The sequence below is a fragment of the Anser anser genome (assembly GCF_964211835.1).
Source record: "Anser anser genome assembly, chromosome: Z".
In the NCBI taxonomy this organism is placed as follows: domain Eukaryota; kingdom Metazoa; phylum Chordata; class Aves; order Anseriformes; family Anatidae; genus Anser; species Anser anser.
The window spans coordinates 23,151,956-23,173,464 of NC_139723.1; the positions used below are offsets into that span (position 1 = coordinate 23,151,956).

The 21,509-nt window shown below is 37.9% G+C and overlaps 1 protein-coding gene across 5 annotated transcripts in view; it reads right to left on the minus strand.

Annotated features, from left to right (window-relative positions):
* Nucleotides 1–6,938: 6,938 nt before the first annotated feature.
* Nucleotides 6,939–21,509, minus strand: part of KCNN2 (potassium calcium-activated channel subfamily N member 2) — a 78,693-nt gene continuing 64,122 nt past the window's right edge. For 2 of the 5 annotated variants that reach the window (XM_083818742.1, XM_083818745.1), the window contains 4 exons: nt 21,003–21,113; nt 18,282–18,409; nt 13,130–13,199; nt 6,939–11,162 (listed from right to left, as the gene is read on the minus strand). In XM_083818742.1, coding sequence (XP_083674868.1) covers nt 10,875–11,162; nt 13,130–13,199; nt 18,282–18,409; nt 21,003–21,113 — 597 coding nt within the window. In that variant the 3' untranslated portion in view covers nt 6,939–10,874. The other 3 variants (XR_014577040.1, XM_083818743.1, XM_083818744.1) reach the window with 3 other exon arrangements.

Consider the following 21,509-nt stretch of genomic DNA (forward strand, 5'->3'; position numbering starts at 1 on the left):
TTCTTTTGGGTGACAGCTAGGAAGCATGGTTAGAAGAAAAATGGCTAGATGCACAAAGATCTGTAGGTAAATTGGGTTGGGGGAAAAGGATTTGGGCTTTTAATAAGTACTTCCCCCTGTTTGGGCTCATCACTCCACTTCTCTCAGAGTTAAGATTTTTCTTGTAATATTTGACTGCCTCTTAAATCACAACTAGAGGGGAGAGTCCTTATCTTCGTTCTCACTAATTAGTTCACTGCTAATTGAACAACAGGTACTTAAAACTTTCTATGGGAAATCAGCATTAAAGTGGTAGTTAACCATGCTCTTAATGTTCTTAAATTCTCAGTTTAGCAATTCTTTATAACTGTTCAGTACATTTTTATGCCTAAACAACTTTAACCTTGATCAGATTAAGCTTTTCTATAACCATCACTCAAATAGCATATAGCCTAACTTTCACCAGCTTGCTAGATTTTGCCTATTTGGCATGAATAGAAAAGTCAAAAACATTAACATTGTCTTCCTGATGGCTTATTGCAATATATGAAACATAACATGCCATAAAAATATAAGCACATCCTTTGTTATTAAAGCAGCACTCTAGTAGAATATCAAACACTTATCTCTGTGACCTTTCAAGACAGTCTGCTTTCCTAAAGCAGCGAAAGGTAACATATGGCACATTCTCTTGGCTGATTCATGTAAATACCTGTATTTCTTTACTTGGGCTTGATTGGACCAAAGTAACCTGCAGGATGGGATGTGGCTGGTGCAGTATGGCTATAAGAAGAACAAATGGGAAGGCCAAAGAGCTGGCCAGCTGCTACAGTCAGGGAGCAGTGTTGTGTGTGCTGGCACTGTACGAACAAAAGATTCTGCTCTAATGATCTGCTGGCTGATGAGATACATTTTGGTGCTACTCATCTGTGGGATGTGACTGTGCTCAGACATGGTGCTTGGACAGGTGAGCAGCATTCTAACTGTTTGTTGACACAGAGCAGTGTGTGGTTTCCTCATCGCGCCAAAAAATATTGTTAGTCTGTTATGTTGAAGATTTTCTGTTTTCTGGATGTCAACACGGCACACTTGCATGCAGCTACCAGAAAGCAAAAGCACTATGTTGGCAGGAGAACCAGTGAAGGTGCCCATCTTCATTGCAGGCTCCCTTGGGGATTAGTCTCGAAAGTGCAGAATCATTCCATTATTTTTTGGGGGTGGGGTAGGGGGATGGGGGTGGTTCATTCTTCAGTTGTAGGAGAGCTTTTAGAGCAATTACCAGCAATTATCTTTTTGCTGTGTCTATTAGAAGCACTACAGGCTTTTTTCTTTTTCTTTTTTTTTCTTTTCTTTTTCTTTTTCTTTTTCTTTTTCTTTTTCTTTTTCTTTTTCTTTTTCTTTTTCTTTTTCTTTTTCTTTTTCTTTTTCTTTTTCTTTTTCTTTTTCTTTTTCTTTTTCTTTTTCTTTTTCTTTTTCTTTTTCTTTTTCTTTTTCTTTTTCTTTTTCTTTTTCTTTTTCTTTTTCTTTTTCTTTTTCTTTTTCTTTTTCTTTTTCTTTTTTTTCTTTTTCTTTTTCTTTTTTTTTCTTTTTCTTTCTTCTTTTTCTGAAAACCAAGGGTAACAGAAAAAGCCTAGGACTGACTTCACAAGAGGGATCTAACAATGGCATTGGTTCCAATGGCATTTGGAATAGGCTACCCAGGGAGGTTGTGGAGTCTCCTTCTCTGGAGATATTCAAGGCCAGTCTGGGCAGCCTGCTCTAGGGAACCTGCTTTGGCTGGGGGGTTGGACCCAATGATCTCTTGAGGTCCCTTCCAACTCCTACAATTCTGTGATTCTGTGGTTAGTTCTCAAAACGTTTCTGGCACTTGCATCATTGAGCTGCTCTGTGTCCAGTTCACTTTCAAATCCCACCAGAAACAGGCTTATTGTTGTGAATGTGACAGGTGTAGGGTGCCTGATAAAAATGTTCAGGCTGTCTCAGACTCTATAAAGAAGTCTATAAAGAAGAAGGAGCAAAGCACCAAGTCCCTAGGGCTTCCTCCCAGCCAATAATACAAGAGAGTGGCCAGAGGGAAATGTGCTCCTGGTACTTTGTTTGGGCCTTGGAGCCCATCCTTCATGCCTTCGCAGGGAGAGCATCCTGTCACAGGGGGCATGAGGCTGACTGGTGGGCGGCTGTTAAATATCCACCTGGAAAGGATCAGAAGAAGAAATCTGCATGCTGGCTCTGGTTCTAATAAGTACCGTTCTGTTTGAGTCATCTGAGCACATATGGAAAATTAGACAGCTGAACCAAACAGTCTTGCAGAAATGAAAAAAATCTTCTTTCCCTTTGAGGGTTATTGGTACCCAGGTTTTGGGTTTGTTAAGCTGTTCCTCTTCAAAAAAAAAAAAGAGATTTCTTCTTTTGGCAGAACAACTGAGCTCCCAGTATACTTACAGATGAGGGACCCCATCTTTGAGGGGTGCAAAATCAAATCTCAGGTAAAGGAGTGGTATTTCCTATAGATTAATTTGGACAGATGAACGTTGTTCTCTGTGCCTTCCCTTCCATGAGAGAGTTATCTACCAGAAATGCCATAAAACATAAATATGAATTTATTTGCCATCAAGACTTTATGACGGTCATCTTGAGAGTTACTTGGATCCACAGTACATGTGAGGCTTCAGGGAAACTTCTGGTTTTGTTTAAATAAATTATTGAGCAGTGGCATAATGCTTCTTCATTCTTCACAAGGCCCAAATCACCACATCCTCTGCTGTGCTCCTTTGTGCAGTTGCCTTGTAGCTAGCCTTGGTGCTCAGCCTATTTAACATGCACTCAGCTGAACTGAACCAGAGCTGGTCAAATAACTACAGAACTATTTGTGCAGCCATGGAAGGTGTGCTATTCTCTAGCTCCTTGCAGGGCAAGGAGCACAAGTCAAAGCAGGTAGAACTTCATATCCTGAATTCTGCATTGAAATACCAGCAGCTATCACCTTGCCATTTCATACATGAATAGGAAGCGTTTTCTTCATCAGGCTGGAAGGTTACACAAGGCCCTCTGCCTGACAATGTCTTTCTTACACCCATTGAGCAAAGATCAAAGGGAGGAGGGTGAAGACAGCCTTTTTTTTTAAAAAAAAAAAAAAAGAGAGACTTTGCCAACTTGCTTGTCATTTAGAAAAAGCTTAATGCATAAATGTCATGGAAACAGCCTGTTCCTACTGAATAAAACTGACACTGTTTTTCATATGCCTTCCTTCTTAATCTTTTTAATTCAGGGGAAAAAAAGAAGGCAAATGTTAAACAGTCAAAAGCAAATATTTTCTATGTTAGCAGTTTGTCTGATTTTTTTGTCTAGTCCTCTTTGAATACGGTATGAACAGCTGGAGAACTCTGAGCAGAATACGGGCAGGGGAAGTAGATGTTCACTGGTGGAGTCTGAGCTACAGACAGATACCTTGTGCTGCCATGAAGCACCAGCTCTTGCCTACTTTGTCTGTAGAGCTTGCCCATGCCTGTTCCACGGCATATTTGGACACAGCTGTCAAAGGACAATTTAAACCTATCCATTGACCACTAACAGAGAGATCCCAGGCTGTCACAGCTGGAGATCAAACCCTTCCTCTCTCCTATTTCTACTTCCCTGACATTGATTGCAAATCTTGTTTGGAAAGCCTATCCATTACTTGCCCAACTCTCTTCTGTTTCCCTTCTGCTGAAAAGAGTATCAGCACTTCTGGAAGTGCAAATATTTTGTGCTGCTGTATTACAGCAATTCCTTCAAATTGAAAATAAGTAGAGCTGAATTACTAAAAATATTCTATACATCGCAGAAAACTGGATAGCAAACCAGGAAATACAGTCTTGAATACTGGAGTACTGGAAAAGCAGTCTACAATTTTTAGAGGGCTCATCAATGCCTGTCTTCACACAAGGCCTAACACAATTATTTCATCTCTCTCTCTTTGAGAAGACTTTAATGTTTAACTACTTATAAGCTAAGCTCCTAAATCTTACTGGCCAGGCAGAACACCATAGTAAGTTCTGTTCCTCATGAGTCTTGATATCTGATGCTGATGGTTTTGATCTCAAAGGCTGGCACATGTCAGAAGAGGAGGCCCTGCCGAGTGGCACAGCTTCGCCTGTTCTTGCAGTGGAGCAGAAGACCCCGTGGTTTCCTCACAGCAGCACTACAGCCCGTCAAAATGTGTGCTGACCTATAATGCTTGAGATGTGATGTTCGGTCCATCAGACTATTTGAGAAATATAAAAATGCAGTGAAATATATAGAGATGCAGGTGGAAGAATGGACTCCCAGATTACGAAACTTAACAAGGGGGCTATGACCTCTCAGACTGGATCTTGCTCCCAAGTGGCCTGGGGCTACCTCGCCTTTCAGATCACCATGGTGGTAAGTGGTATTTGTGAAATTAGAGTACTGGGGGGTCTGAAAGTTACTGTGATGCCACCCTGTATTTGAAACAGCTGTTTAAATTTAGGAGGGATTCTTAAGATAGACTTCTTGTTCTCATATATGCATGTCAGGTCCATGTGCTGGCCTTTGTGGTTCCCACACAGGAAGGAGAAATCCTGCTCCAGCAGGAATTTGGTCTCTCACTTTGGGTTGGCAGATCACTGCCACGTTTCATTTAGCCTGTATTTTTGCTACTCAGTACATTGTAAAGGTTTTTTGAAGGGCAATTCTGAGTGTCTAAAACTGCTCCTTAGGTAGTTTTTGTTCTTGTGATTTGTTGTTGTTGTTTGTTTTGTTTTGTTTGTTTGTTTTATTGATTGATTTTTGCTTTATGTCTGCTTGAAACCTCATCTCTTGCATTTTTCTTTTTTTTGGAGGCTAGGGGCCTGTCTTTTGAGACATTCATCTGTCACAAGCTTTTTCAGAATTTTTCCTTGTTTCTATTACCGTGTTTGGAGTTCTTTGTTAAAAAAAAATAATAAAAAAAATCTTGCTTTAACTTTCTGTGATAAGCTGACCTCATATCTCTGTAACAGTTTGATGACTTCTCCATAAGGTGATGGATACTATTATGCACAGTGTGTTCCTAGACCTCATTGCAGGAAGTGTAATTGCATGGTCTCTTCCTCTTCCTCTAATGCCTATGACTTTCAGACCCGGAGTGAGGCTTCACTTAAATCTTCCTAAGATCTGAAGCCAAGCTCTGTAGCTGGTCAATGCATATACCTCAGTGTTTTCTTCTAAATTCATTACTATTCCTGGTGCCACATGACATTTGATCATTTATCTGGACTAGAGATGCTTTTCAGCTCCAAGATCTATGTTGTTGTAACCACAGAGCCAAACACGCAGTTCCTCTTTAGACTTGGCATGTTTGGAAATGCAGGTTTGGAAGCCAATAAGAGGTTAGAGTAAGCATCCTTTTAAAGTAGAACCTCTTACTCTAACTAAAAGCTTGTTGCTTTCTTCATGTATAATTGAAAACTGTCTTGATTCTCCTAAATATTTGAAGATACTAATGGGTTTAAATGAATTTGAATGCAAGGAAAGTCAGCATAAAGTACTTTAGGCTTTATTTCTCCGTCTGATGTAGTTACTTGCCACATTAGATTACAACAGGTCCATGTTTGTAGCTTATGATTTTTATTGCACTGCAGCTGTGTTGCATGCCCTATATATATTATATATATATAATCATGCAAATTATGCTACATATATATAAATATATAAATATATAATTATATTATTATATTATACTATTAATATATATATATATTAATATATATAATTATGCTATATATATATATATATATATTGTGCAGAAAGGGTCCCCTGCTAGAGAAACTTCTTCATAGGAAAGCCTGGAAGTTATTGACCTAGCCGAACTTTAACAGCATCACTGATAAAGTGAAATATAGAGCAATATGGTCATGCCAGTTCTGGCAACTGACTGCATTTTAACTTTCTGTAGGGCACATCTGTACACACTAGCCCAGACCATACCTCACCTGCTCTGTCCCTGTGCCGAACAGCCTGGCTGCAAGCACTTCTTCGCAGGAAGCCAGGCACCTGCATTAGGCTTGGTGCTGTGCTCGGCCATAAGACTTGAGCAGAGTTACATGACTTAACAGCACTCTCCTCTTCCTTCTGCTCATCTTGCGTATCACGCTGTTCCTGAGAGACGTGCTCCATGCTGTGCTTGCTCACTATGGGGTTTCTGGACGAGGGTTGATATGCAGATGGGCAGGTCAGAGGCATACCTGTGCACACCTGACTGCAACATGTCTCCTAAGTATTTTTTTTTCCCCACCCATGGGGAGGGCAAAGACCCTTGTAGATATTCCTTAAATGTTTTGGAGGAAAAAGGCTAACTGTTGATACAGCCCAGTATTCTCTGCACTAATGCTGGCAGGCATAGGATCAGATTCGTAAGTCCTGATGGCATGGATTGACAGATGTAGGCTAACTTTATTCTTATGCATATATAAAATTCAACATACTCTTGTTGAACTCTTGTTGACTCTTGTTGAGCCAACCATTTTTGTAAGGTGCACCTCAGGATGGTGCTACTGTATCAGTGCTCCTCTGGGCACCAGTTGGCTTGTATCTAGGTCAGAGTGCTGCGGGGTGGGATATTTGTGACTGCTTCTACTTGAGCACAGAGACACCCTGACAGGAAGCAGGTCACTAAAAGTGAGACACTGCCGTGTTAGCTCTTTCCTGCACAACGCAACCCCCCCCCCCCCCCCACCCCTTACTTGGCTGCTTCTCACCACTTAGTAAATGTTTTGAGAGAAGTGGACTAAAAAGGCAAAAGGACTTTAAAGGCTTTCTTTAAAGAAAAAAAAAATGTATATATCTTTCAGCATCAAAAATTTTGACGGTGAGAACAGACACACTAATCAGAAAACCTTCTTTCTGAAGATAAAACTTAGTGAGGATTTTTCATAAGTCTTAGAGGAAAAAAAGCTTTCAGACAATTAACATTTGTACTACTGATTAAGGTAATAGGTTTTATTCTGAATATGAGACACTCATATTTAAACCATTTATTATTTCATACGTAGATATGCTTTTAATGTGCATTGTATCAATGTCTATGTATGATCTGACATAGAAAGAGTCTTACAAACTGATCACCAGTTAAACAGTTTGCCTACCACCCATCTTTGACCTCTCATTATGACAGTGATTCAGACCAATTCTAGGAAACCATGGTTTTTGAACATCTCACAAGGAAAGGTATGGAGTTCCAGAAGGTGTTCAGGGATCCCAAGCTGGTTGCTTAACTTTTAAATAGAGAAGTCCTTTCTGTATCAGACCCATCTTTATGGCGACATGGGAGGTAAAGAATGGCTGATTTGCACAGGTCTCTTCCAGGAAGATCTGCAGGCTTATAAAAGATAACAATTTGGATAATTCAGAACCAAAGAGGAATTTGCAAGTTATTTATGCTATGAAAGTATTATTCTGATCCTGCAAAGACTTAAATGTAACTAAAAAAATACTATTTAAATCAAAGTACTTAGTTTTAAGCATGGTGAATGGGCCTACTTGTGATCTTACATTCCAGTCTTTACAGCCACGATACCTTTGCTAAGTGTCATTAAAAATGCAGCAGTTAGCAACAAGACTCAAAAGTAACTGATAAATTGAATTAGTACCTGGAACACAGTGAAAAGGATATGTTCAATCACAAGTGAAAGCTGAATTTTCCAATCAGTGAAGAAGGGTATGCACGAAGCTTTTCAACCGTAACACAGGAAATATGCTATATGGTCGGAGAGGGATTCCTTGTCATTTGTAAGTGATCTTTCAAAGAAAAATCTAAGAAAAATCTATGTTCAACTACACAAGCAGTTTCAGACATCAGTCACAGTGATACTTTTCCTTTTGGTCAGCTGATATGCAGAACATGGGGAAAGAGTTTGAGTTTCAGAAATAAAAAGTCAGTAATGGAATTTGTGGTACAAGACTCTAATAAGGAAAGATGAAAGGGAATTTTGTATTAGGAGTCAGAAAATTAAACCCATAGTACTTTGTGCTCTCCTGAATGTAAGGCTGTATATGTATTGTCTTGGATTGGATTCAAATGGAGTACTTTAAGTGCTTTGCAAAACCAGGTATTAGAAGAAAAAGACTCATCAGTACAAAAAATGCAGATAAAATATTTGCAGTGATCTTTAGAGAGAATTAAGAAATTGTACTGGAATATTCCACCGTGTCATCATTTGCTGTTTGCTTTAAAAACCAAGACAGAAATCCAAAAGAATTTGGCAGACTGTTATAGAACCCGACTGATGGGGATAGTCATATCACATCTATCAGCCCTGCCTGCATAAAGCTACAGCAAGAATTTAGTTGGTTTGGTTTGTTTGGTCTCCTGTGTCCTAATGGGTAACACAAAACTGAGAGGTCAAAGATGACAGTAGGTCTCTCACATCAGAATAAACCAGCTCAATACTTGCAGACAGATCTTAAGTCAAACTTAACTCTGAATGATTGGCAAGAATTTTCAATATGGAACTACAGTTCTTTTAAAATCCCACTGTACAACCCAGAGGAGAAAAAGGGAAAAAAAGAGTTTAAAATATAAAAAAGATGTTGTAAGCAAGAAAAGAGCTAGTTCACACTGACAAGACAAAGAAGGATGCATTTAAACTACAGCACACATATTTCACTTTCAATGACAGAAAAACATTCTTAAATTAAACACAAAAAATGGGAGAATGAGAAAAAGAAAAATATTCAAGGAAGAATTCTACAACTTGACTACTAAATTCCAGTATTATTAATCACTACTTCTAATTCTACCAACAGGATGAAGAAGGTGGGCTCATGACCCTTCAAAATCTCACCCAGTTTAGGACTAGCAAAGTATTAGCACTATATAATATCCCCTTTTTTTTTTTTTTTTTTGTCCTTTGGTAACTGAGAGAGATGAACATCACAAAAACAGAAAAATCCCCAAAGCAGAACTGCAAATACTGCACATACAGCTTATTATTTCCAGTCACAAAATACCACAGTCTATAAGGAAGGCACTCTAAAGGTATGCAACTGTGCTGCTCATCCAGGGGGGAAATACTGCAAAGTCATCATCTTTCTCAAAGACATAAAAGTGCTGGAGAAACACGTGAGCTTTTTATAAACAAGCAATGCCACTGTATGTAACTTACATCTATCTATTGTATTTTGTACCAAAAAAAAAAAAAGGCAAACCATTTATTATAAATAGGCCCAAAGTGTCTGCTGTTTTTCAGATTCTGTACCTGGCTTGGGGAATTTCGGGAGCTTGCAGAGAACCGCTCCCCTGCCTTATCTAGCACCACGCTGCCCTGACTTTCTCTACTACTGTCCTCCCTGGCTACTGCTACTGACCAGAACTCACAAACTTCTGTAGATCAATCATCATTTCCTTCAACATGCACATTAGTTACATCTAGACAGATGTAGTACTCCTTGGAAACAGTTAGCCATACCTACTTGTTATACTCAGCTATTGTGTCACCTTTCACTGTAAATTAAGAGGGGAGGGCACAGGGCTAGTACATTTTATAAATATCAAATATGATAAAATATTTTATAAAGTCTTATAACTTCCTGCTTATAAATAGAAATCAAGAATGCAAGTTGCATGTGCTGAGCATTTAAGCTTACCTAGGTTTGCTACTCTGAAATATAAACAAGGAGAAAAGTCAGCCAGAACTTTTTCACAAACATGTACACTATGCTTTGGTTTCTCAAGAAAGACCTTATTATCTCCGCATGGAAGTAAAATAGTACGGATACCCCAAACACATAACTCCGGTCTACAACAGGTTTACTACAATTTTTTGGAAATATTGTTAAAACTTTCTTGCTAAACTTGACGGCATAGCAGAAACCACAGGGATTATCTAAACATAATGTATACAGGACGTTGTGCTGCCATCACACAAGCTTGTACACTCCAACTCTGTGTGTCAGTTATTCACTCCAGAAACATTACATACAAAAAAAGGAAGCAGAGAGAGTTAGGAGTAACCCAATATTTCCAAAACCTAAGTAGCATTAATGGGAGACTTCCAGCTTGAAAGTGATGCTTCTGTCTTGACATGCTTACCCGGAGTAATTATGAGACTCCAAATAAATGAACAGGACCCTTCCTGTGCTTTTTGCACATCAGCAGCTTTACAAATAGTCAGTTTAAAAGATCTTTGCCATGGGCATGGCATAAATAACTTTATATACATATATATATATGTATATATATTATCTATGTGCGTGTGTACAAATGCGTGTTAAACAAAAGCCCTAAGAAGATCTTAAAAAACCCATAGCATACTTCTTAACTCATTTTCTAGGATAAACTATGTTTTTAAGTAATCCCTTCAGAAACTGAAGCTGTCAGTGACCTTCTAAAATGACTATACATTATTCAGCACACTGTTAGATGAACACTGATTTTTTTCCCCCTCCACTGCAAGCAAAGTTTAGTGAATTGGTTTTCATACTGAGGGATAATGATTAAGCTTCAATTTTGTTTCTTAAATGTTTACAATTAGGCCTTTTGATTGTGAGCTTTTTAAAAAAACTTTTAAAGTCCATGTAACCAAGCAACTATGTGCAGAAATTAACATTTTTATTATATTATATATTGTAGTAGTAAAGTTTGTTTGAAGTGCATGAATAAAAAGTTAGTGAAATTACAGGAGGAACAATCTAATATAGCAATAATAGGTGCATTCACTGTGCATCTGAGAGGAGGACGGGGGAAAAAAAAAAGAGTTTTCACTCATTTTGGCCTAAAACATTGTGTTCATGTTTCCAGGATTCTGACATCAGAACCCAGATAACACTGGTTAGAACCATAGGGCTTTACAATAAAAGCTAAAATATTGACCATATGATGGCAAAAAGTCTTTATTTTGTGGTTAACTTATTCTCTTCTAGCTACTCTCTGATGAAGTTGGTGGTGCTGTGGATGAGGATCTCCTTCTTCTTGACAAAGATCGTGATCGTTCAGCACTGTAGGCAACATGCTTATCATAATTTTGTATCTGAGCCTCGAGGAAATCCCTCTGTTGCTGGCTGATAGTCTGGCTAATCAGTCCAGGTAGAGCTTGAATACTACCAATTAAAGTTTCCAGTTTAGTTTCCAGAGTAACAATTCTCTTCTCAAAATCTTCACTTCTTTCATTTAAGTCAGAAATCATGTCATACATGATGTTTTGAGTCTGAAAGTAGAAGGACGTAAACAAAGGCTTAGATAGATCTTACAAATATTGTAACATGCAGTAAAATCTACAAGGGTTTGCAAACACTTTTGTACTCCAAAAGGAAAAAAAAAAGATATGAATGAATAAATAAAAAGATATAGCCTTGTGAAATAATTTTACATGTAAATTCAGAACAAGCTTTTTACTAACTCTGTTGAGCAGAAACATAACACATTTTCAATAGCACTTTGAATGCCAAGATCTAAACGAATTAGACAAAACAGCAGACCTTTTTTTAGAAGTTCAGGTGCTTAGAAATGCACCGTGCCAAGAAACAGTTAGTTGTGTAAACCCTGAGAAGACTCATGTGCCACAGCAGTGATGCATCCTTGACTCTTCTGCATTTTCTCTGACTTTAAACACCTTTGTACTTTTAAGCAGAACACAGATTCTGTTCCTTTGATTCCTCCTTAAACTGACCAGGTTTCCTTGAACTGGCTGTAACAAAAGTAGTTGGGTGGGCTGTTTTTGAACTGCAGTACAAGGAATAAAAGCTGAATTGTACACTCCTCTGCTTCTGTGCTCCCCTGTCCATTTGCGCACTGCAAAACCGTATTTGGTTACAGAAGGTATATAGGGTGAATTTTAAATGCCATAGAGGTCAATAAAAATGTAATCTGAAACATGTTACTTCACAGGGACTGTCACTTTTTTGCCACTTCCATTAGTTTTTCTTGCCATTGAGGCAAGAAAATGGTTAAAAATGACTTTCTCCCTCTTGTAGACTGAGAGTTCAGATTAGACTTAAACTAAAGTTAAAACTGGATGTAATTCAGTAGACAAACTGGCTGAAGTTTATAAACCATTCAAAGGGAATGAAATTGAAAGGCTGACTGCCTGAAGTATAAAGTATTTCACTATCAGGTGAGTGTTGACAACCCATTTCTCTGCCCCCTATTTCAAGATGCCAGCATATTACTTGAAGGCAAACTATTCTACATTAAATAGTATGTGAAAATTCCTTATTAACTGCTAGAAACCATAGAGTGAAATGTATTTTCAGCAAGTGAAGCTGTCAGGTGGTTTTCTAAAGCAAAAGGGAAAGGAACACTGAAGAATTTAATCTTTGCCTTGATGATGTACTTTAAAATGAGGCAGGCCTTGAGATGCCTGAAAGGGGTGTACAAGAAACCCTTAGGTAAAACCAATGGATGCTTCTAATATAGCTTCAGATTAAGATCCTTAAAAGTTATATATTGAGGTCTAATGTGAAACCTGGAATGCTCTCAGCTCAACCCTGACATTCTCTTGCAATTATATACATATTAAAAGAAAAAAAAAAAAAGCCAGCAACAATAGACAAGCAGTTTGCAACTTCACTTATCTGAAAGGGCTGAAGAAAGATTAATGAACCCTTACCCTTATGATTTATCAGCAAAGGAGGCCGCTATTGTTCATTATAAAAATGTGGATCAAATGCAGACCTAAACCAACTTATCCAATGTCTCTACTTCATATGAAAATAGGAACAGAAAACCAGAACCTTCAATTTCAGCCTGCCTACTATGATTCCTCACAGCAAACACACTGTCACTGGACAGGTAACCCCTTTACTACACAGCATTACACTACTACAGCCTAGCCACAGATCAGGACTTACCATGATCACTGCAGTCACCTCATCAGGTGACTCTTCACCTCATCAGCAGTCAGGATCACCCTCTTGATTGTGAAATCTTTCTCAAATATGAACCACCACCCCCCAAAAAAATACATGGTGCATTCAAAATTTGGTCAGGGTCATAAATGTTTCATTTAATGAGTGTCAACCTAAAACAGATGCATATTTTCATTTTCTGTAAATAAAAGCAAAAACAGAATACAATACTTGTCAACAATACCTGCATGTACAATGCATATTTTCACTTTCAAATTCTTCCATTTTGAAAGGAATAATGTTAAAACAATAATAATTGCCTACTAACCTTTGCCAGGTCCACCAATGTGTTGGCTTGATCATTCAGTTTCCTTTGTTCCATTTTTACACTTCGTAATCTAAAAAGTGGAATCTTAAGTCAGATTTGTGTGTGAGTGTAGTCATGCAAGAATTTCTAAAAAGCATGCATAAAATTTACAAGAACAAATAACTGCATGGACAATGCCTTGAGTACTTTGTGTAAATTCAGAATTGGTCATGTGCCTGCTACAATGAGAAGCATGCTTCTTCAACACCGCAAAAAAGGAAAGAGCAAGGAAATGTGATGTCCTTGAGAATACTATTTGCCATGGTTAAAGTTGAATTCAAAAAGGGAAATAACAATTTATCCAGACTACATGAAAGAAAGCCAAAACATTCCTCAAAGCCTCAGTATCGTGACAAGTAGACATAGGAAGAAACACAGAACAATAGTTTTTTTGTCATTAATGCTGTAGCGATCAAGAATCTTCCCATGTCTACATGACTAGATACAGGTATTAGCCCTGTTCTGTCGGAAATGGATTGGGTTAGCAGGTGTTTGAACCTGATGGAGATACAGTGATAAGTGAGTTTCTCATTGCTTTAAACACAACTTCCATCTGACCAGCAGCTAAATACACAATGTACTTGCCAATACACTTAATTTTCTTACATAACTTGTGAATCTGAATATGCTTACATTTTAAACATATATTAGACATACCTTTTCAATGCACTATTTAAACTAGAAAACTGGGAAACTATACAAGAAGTAAGGATGCATTTTTCTCTTTGATGCCTACCTATCTGCATTGTTATTAATTAGTTATGCACAATCTTGGAACATGATCTTTCTTATGGATTCTCTGAATCAAAGTAAATGTTTACTAAAGTAATGGTTTGTAGATGTGATTTTCACAAATAGGCAATTTATTACTTAAGTATGAGTGCTTTGTTAAACATTTCCCAATAGAGGATTACTTGAACTTTCAATGACTTTTCTGCTGGATGTTTGAAGCAAGAAACAGCCTTTTTCAAAAACAGCACATCAATTTATAAGAGACTTGATAAGTCGAATAGTATGTTATGGGCCAGCCAAGCGAACTATTTGGTTAGCTGTCAAATCAAAATAAGTTTGGCAGCATTTTGTGGCACGTGGGTTGCCAGTGTGTACTCTGCCTATTTCTCAATTATCATGTTACTTAGAAAGTTTTGTGTATCTTATAAAACAAACATGATTTCACAAAGGCATATAAACCTGTTCTTGTATAAACAAAAACTAAACTCTAGCTGTAGCACAAAAGAGCCCCATGTCACTGCCAGACTCTGTGGTACAGCCACAGCAGTTCAAAAGGACTTATTCTTTTTCACTTCTGTAAGCCTCAAAGTGCTCCAAACAATAATGTGGAAAATCATTTTGATTCCTCTGTATTTTGAATGTAGGGGATGAAATTCTGACCCCTTTTAAGTTAATGATAAAACTGCTAATGCCTTCAGTGGGATCAGGATTATTTCCCTAAACTCTTGGGAGCAAACAACTCTCTTCATTTCCAGCAGCTCGATGCTTCCAAGATAGCTACAAATTATTTTAATGTGGAGGCAGAATTGAGGGGGGAAGGAATGCTACACAGTGATGTTTATTTTTCCGAAGCAATCTGGAGAAAAGGGCTACAAATGACCTCTTAAATGCTAAGAAACAGATGAAGCAATATAAATATATATATATATATATTTAATGGAAGTTTTCTTCAAGATACACCAGAATAGGGAAGTCTGTGTTCAAATCTTTGGTTACCAAGCGTTCCCTTAAATATCCAGGCTAACCTCCATGAGAAAGTTATGAAGATTGAAATATCTTTCTTAGCACATGGAAATAACTCCGATAAGGTAGAAACAACTGTTTGCATAAAATTGACATTCCAGCATCTTGTTACTGGAATGGGATACACTCTTCTTCCCCTGGAGGCCTCCTTTAGAGCACAACATAAATACAGATTGTAGGAATGTTGCTTTCAGAGTCTGTGAGCAGGAGCTATGCTAAAGCAAAAATATGGAAGCACTTCCAAAGTATGGAGCTGTATCATCATAGTCTCAGAAAATAATAATTACTCAGGTAAGCTTGTAATGACTTGACTGGAGAATGACAATCCTGGTGTTTTGGTAAACATCTCTCAGACAATTTGCAGAACATGTTTTTTCTGCTCTTCTTCAGATTCCTTGACACACCTGTTTGCCAGTGAGTATGTCCACTTCAAAATTTTGAGAAAATCATTGACGATGTAGCAAAACAGGTACCGACTGACACCAATGTGATAAACATGTTACAGACTGTAAAAATGTATACCTAGGTAATGGCAAGTCTTTAGCTGCAGCAGCCAGATTTAAAGAAAACTGACGGACTTTTGTTCTTAAGTTCATGAAGAGAAAATATGAAACACCTTGATTTTACAAACTTCACTTATCACAGCAAAAGATCATGATTCTGGATCGCGTTTCCATGGTAGCAATCAGACCACTGAAGTTCACAAATAAAGACTCTATTTTTTGCATGCAGACACTGGTAAACTCTGCAAATTTAGAAAGGAACAGCTCATACAACTTACTTCCGAGCTCTATTTTCATTTTGTTGAAATAAAAAGACAAAACAAAAGAAAACAAACTGTAAAATATACTAAAACAACCAAATGAGCACAGTGGGCTCGATTCAGCAGGTGGGAAGTCCTAGTTGCCTCTGCTTCTAACCAGTAACTGCCTCAGGTGGAGTCTAATCCACCTGCTGTCACGATGAAGTACTTTCAGTACCTTCAAACCTTCCCATTAACTATCATCTGTACATTTTCTTATTCATAGAATTCATAAAGTCTTTTTAATAATATTGTTTAGAGTGGTGATTTCACCTTCACCTTATTCAGTATGCATGAGAAGCAAAAAAGATCCAGACCAGCGGAAGGCAGCACAGTCATGGATAATCATATTTTAGGGTTGTGACTGTGAGTTTGAGACTGTTAACATGATCTGCTCTCATTTGTTGTATAAAACTGAAGCTTCACTTCTTTTATTCCCATCTCCAGCCAAATGATTGAAAAGGTGAAGGAGGAGGACTAAAAAAAATCCTAAGAATCCAGAAAAATGGAAGAGAGCCATATACCATCATGAGTCCTTTGGTCCCTTGAGAAAAGTTTCGATGCAAAGGGAGAGAAAATAAATCACACCCAGCTACTCTGCTGCAGCTGGAAGAAAGCAAACTGCTAGAGCAATGTTTCCATCCGTGGGACATTCTTCGGCATACTGAGAAAATTATCTAAATTTTTGTTCTTAAATACAAGGTTTAGGAATGGGATGCAAAGTGCTCAAGAACATTAGGAAATATGTTATTAACATAGCTGTTCAAAGTTTTGCTGGCACCGCTAGGAAAAAACTTACTGCCACCTTCTCCACCCCACCTGATTAATGAATTTTTAAGGCAGGTGCAGAACAATAGTTTACACCCTGTGAAGTTCTTCTGAGCTTGAATGATATATGAAGCTGTAGATCGAGCCTGCTGTGCTTTTTAGATTTGTCTTTCAATACATGTGCACGCACACAAGACACACACACAAACAATAAATAGGAAAGGTAAAATGTTAAGGAATAAGCTTTTCAATAAGGTATTCAAGTCTGGCAAAGGATGCACAGGACACACCATTCTCTATCCCAGGACCCTTGCCCACCCCTCCCTGCTTCCCAATCCTTCAAGCTAAGCAGGATGACTATACTGCACAAATATACTTTTTATCCATGGGAAAATTGCCTCAACTTTTGCAGTCCTTTCATTGCCTCAAGTATGTCTGTAACAGCACAGTAACATTTAACATGGCAAGTCTGCTAAGTATGTGATATGGTAATCAAGGTTTATAGAATACTTCATACCTTCAAAGCTTAGCTACCTATTCTTTTAAAACACTATTACAAAACAGAGAAGCAATGACTGTTAGCCTAAATTTACTAATAGGAAATAAGATAACCTGGCTTTTCCTTTCTCTTCATCATGCAAGATGAGACATAGGAGTCCTTTTAATGAACGTAGGTGGGTCAGATGGATGCTTCCTTCACTTCTCCTCACAGGCTGGCTCACCCACAGACTCACACAGATGTTATCAAACTATCAGTATAAAATGAACCTTGATTAATTTAACTAAATTTCCTCAAGTATCTCAGGAAAACCCTTTTAATAGGCCATACAAATGGCTGCCTGAGGCTGGATGGGGATATCAAACAGAACAAATAGTGGCATGGGTCCTAACCATCCCTTATGATGAGTCTGTGGTTCTTGGTGGCAAAAGTCTCCTTTTTTCTTCTGTGTAGTCCAAGGAAAAGGAACTGAATCACCATGAAATTCTGCAGGGTTTTATGTCCTTTATGACAAATATGTATTAGGAATTTCAGATGAATACTTATAGTCTGGCATTACCATAATTCAGTTTAGTCCTACTAAACTGTTCACAGTTCTCAGTTTTGTCTTCAACCATTCTGGAGTTCAGCAGAGGGAAAGAACTCATCTGAATTATGGCAGAGGTGTTCAAGGGTTATAAAATGTCTGTTGGCGTATGTTCTCATTTCCTCTATGTCAGGGGTAGTAGCTGATACACCAACACTTGCTTTTATCCACTGAGGAAATGGCAACTAATCGCTGTTGAGCTGTAAAAATGAAGCTTGATGCATACTCTTTTAATTAAATGCTACATACACACTCATAGCCTCTCTTTTATCATATCATTCTGCTCTGAAATTATCAAAACAACTACTACAAATGATTTTTTTTTGCTTTTCTTCTATATATTGCAGCTTACTTGTATCTTACCACCTGTAAGCAAATACGTAACAACAAAGGACATTCTCTGTGGCAGAAGACAAAAAGTCATAGCTATTTCAAGAAGCATGGGAAACTCCTATAAAACCTATAAACAATTCTGATTTAAACTGTGTTGGGCATACAGTCAGCATACCTTCTTTTGTAAACAGATACCATAGTAAAACCTTATTTTTGTCTTACTCAGAGAAAAAAATCAAACTCAAGAGCAATATTCTGGTAAAAGGGAGAAGGGGAGAGTGAGAGATAGAAACTACCAGAAAGAGAGAAAAGAACTGAAAAAGAGAGAGAGAACACCTGGAGAGGAAAAACAAAGCAAAATAGTACTTACTGATGAATAGCTTGCAAGAATTTGCGTTGATGTTTCCTTACTTTTGCATGGTCTATCTTTTTAACCAGCTTTGTGTTTTTATAAATTAACCATGTTTCCCTGAGTACATTGGCCGCTGCATTTTTCACCTGTTTAATAAAACAAAAACACCAGGCTGACCAAAACAGCATTATGTCATGTTTTATCATTTCTAGCATAAACTTGTTCTAAAACACTTAAGACCCTGCCAAACTGTGGGAAATGACTACATCAGGAAGCTGTAGCAGTAACAGCAGAAAACGGAAGCTGGACTAAGGGAACTAAGTACTGAGCAATTTCTGTATTGTTACTTACAAATACGATACCAGCTGTCTTTGCATCTGAGAATCACTTGTCCTTCTTCAAAAAGAGTTAGCATCATCTGGTGTTTATGGCAATATAAATTACAGTGAGGAAATATTAACGAATTATTTGCATGGTAATTAACTAAACTATTTTATAAGACCATAAAGTTTCTCTCCTTCTTGTTGTATCATTATTACCTCTTATTTCTCTTTGCAGTTTACCACCATTTTAAAATTCCACAGTTGTTTGGAGCTAGCTGGAATTTTTGTTGTTTGTTTACACTTTTCCTTCTTCTTGTTTCTTTCTTAACATTCTCAGAAGAGATGAAAAAAAATCTTGTCAATTAATGTGGCTTGTGTTTTCTTTCCTAAGTGCTTTGATATTTTTTTAAATGAGGTTTTCCATATAATGTTAAAGGTAGGAGTACCTACAGTTCCTTCCTCGGCCCTCCAATATTTTCAGGAATGATTAAAAACAAATGACAAAGAATTTCAATGCAGTGTTTATTAACAGAATTGCTAGGTTACTTGCAAAGGCAACTTGTTCTGGATATTGATCTTTATTTTCTCTCTCTCCAACTGTATATATCATGCCCATCACTGCAGCATCAGAGAGCTAAGTCCCTGTATAGGTAGTGGCACTGTAGGAACACAATGCAGTAGCTCTACCCAGCAGGAGGTTCCCACCTTGTACCTGTAATGCATTGGACAGTCTTGGTCCTGACTTCAGTGGAAGCCAAACTGCATTTTAGAGACTTCCTCACAATCTTTATCTAGCCCTTGCATTTTACCATAAGATATGGTTATCTTCACGTCCTGGGAAAACCTCTCCAGTGTCCACGTAATGCAGTTGTAATCTGATGTGCATCTCAGATTTGCTTGCTTGGTTTGCTTTTCATTCCCTTTGAGTTTCGTGAGTTTGAAGCACCACTCAGATACACTATGAAATTGATAATTAGATATATATGAAGAACAGCTGGATAGAATGAACTTTAAAAGGCACGAATTAACTTTAAAAGGCACAAATGAACACCTGGCTCAAAATCTGGCCAATCTTGTCAAAATCTTCTTCTGTCCTAAAAGACATTTTAGTTCATCTGTCAGATTACAATTGAAAAATATTCCTGTCAGATCTTTCAACAGCAACTTCATACCTCATCATGGGTAAGAATCAAAGCAGTCTGCTGCATTTGAAATCTGCTATTCTGTTACCATAAGTTAGAGAGAGTGTTTTAATTTACTACTACATTATATTCCTAACATTTTAATTCCCTGTGCTAGGACTCATCTAGCCAAATTCCTAAATTTACTGTAGATTCCTTCTGTAATCAAATGAGCTGATACAGGTAAAATTCACTTCAGTTTTGGTGTCACTACTGTAGATTTCCATGTGTGTTAGGAAAGGACAAATTGTTGCCTGTGGTCTAGTATCAGCAGGACCCTAAATCACTGTAATAGCTGTGTAAAGCACCCTGCTCAGATGGACACCTCAAGTAAATTTACAAGAACCCACCCTTTTCACCTGTGTAAGAACTGCCTTCCCACACATCCTTAGTTTTTCCCCACTGTGACTGCTTAGGGGAGGTACAGGCTTTTAGAGATGACCGGCACAGATGTGTGGCAGCCAGCACCACCAGACCTGTGTGCTGACGTGCCCTAGGAGCACACCTTGTGGAGACATTGTGTGGCTGTCCCCAGCTGGGGGTAGGGGGCTGCATCGCTGCAAGGAGCTCTGCTGATGCAGCCAACCTCCTCCACGCTGAGAGCAGAACCACTGCTGCCAGTTTGGGAAAAAATTAAAAAGTTCAAGAAAAAATCAAAATAGCACTTTTAAATGAATTCTAATGATTTCTGTTTTATTCTATTTATTATTTTTTTTTTTATAATCCATTTAAACATATTTCTATTTTCTACAAAACATCTGCCTTCATGCTTCAGTACTGTATGCAGCTAAATGAACCCTTTGCTCAGCATCCAAGCAATTGCAAAGGCTACCTCTCTTGCAAACTATGAACATGTCTTTTTCTTCATAGCTTGAAATCCTGCTGTGTCAGTCATTTCACCTATGCAGCTACAAGTTCTTCTCATATGCTGCATGAAAGTTTTTTACTTTAACATATTATTTTCTAGTTTTACAGCACTTTAGTGCTGGTTACACCAATTATCTTCTATCTGCAAGGATCTTCTACAGGAGAATATTCAAATCCTCAAAAATCCTCTAGGGATTTGCAGTTACCCTCAATTCAAAGAAAAGCTCAGGGCATTCCATTTCCTCTTTTCAAAATCACACCCATGAAAAAGCCCAGTAGAGGAACGGAGCAGGAGACCATTTAAAACAAATGCAGAAATAAATTAACATACCTTTCCTTTTCAGCTGTGAATATAAAGTGTGACTTACTCTTTTAGTTAGCTGGGTGTCCATCATGAAATTATGCACATGTTTTTCAGCTTTGGTAAGTTCTAACTTCCTTGCCACCACAGCTACCACCAGTGCAGTGCACCCAGCACCCTGAAAACAATAAAACAAACCCCCAAGATGTTACTACTGCACTTTGCAGAGTTTTTTTGTGGATGTTTCTCCTTTGCTGTAGAAATATGGTAGGCATCAGGTGATTCATCCCTGGTAAATATAGTGAACATGCTACAGCTATTTCAATTCAAAATAATAGGAAAAGTCAGCAATTATAGACTGGTATACTGTCAAGGCATCAAAATAATTAGTGAGCAGCATCATTTAGAAGTTCTGCTTTTTTTCCTGCAGGGGTTGAAAATGTGAACACATCCCATTTCTAGTGCAAAACAAAGGTGTGTGTGTGAACAAAACAACTTTTAGAACCCAGAATGTTAGTAAATAAATGCAAAATACCCTGTTCTTAATAACTACCTCGAGGTTACAGCAATTGCT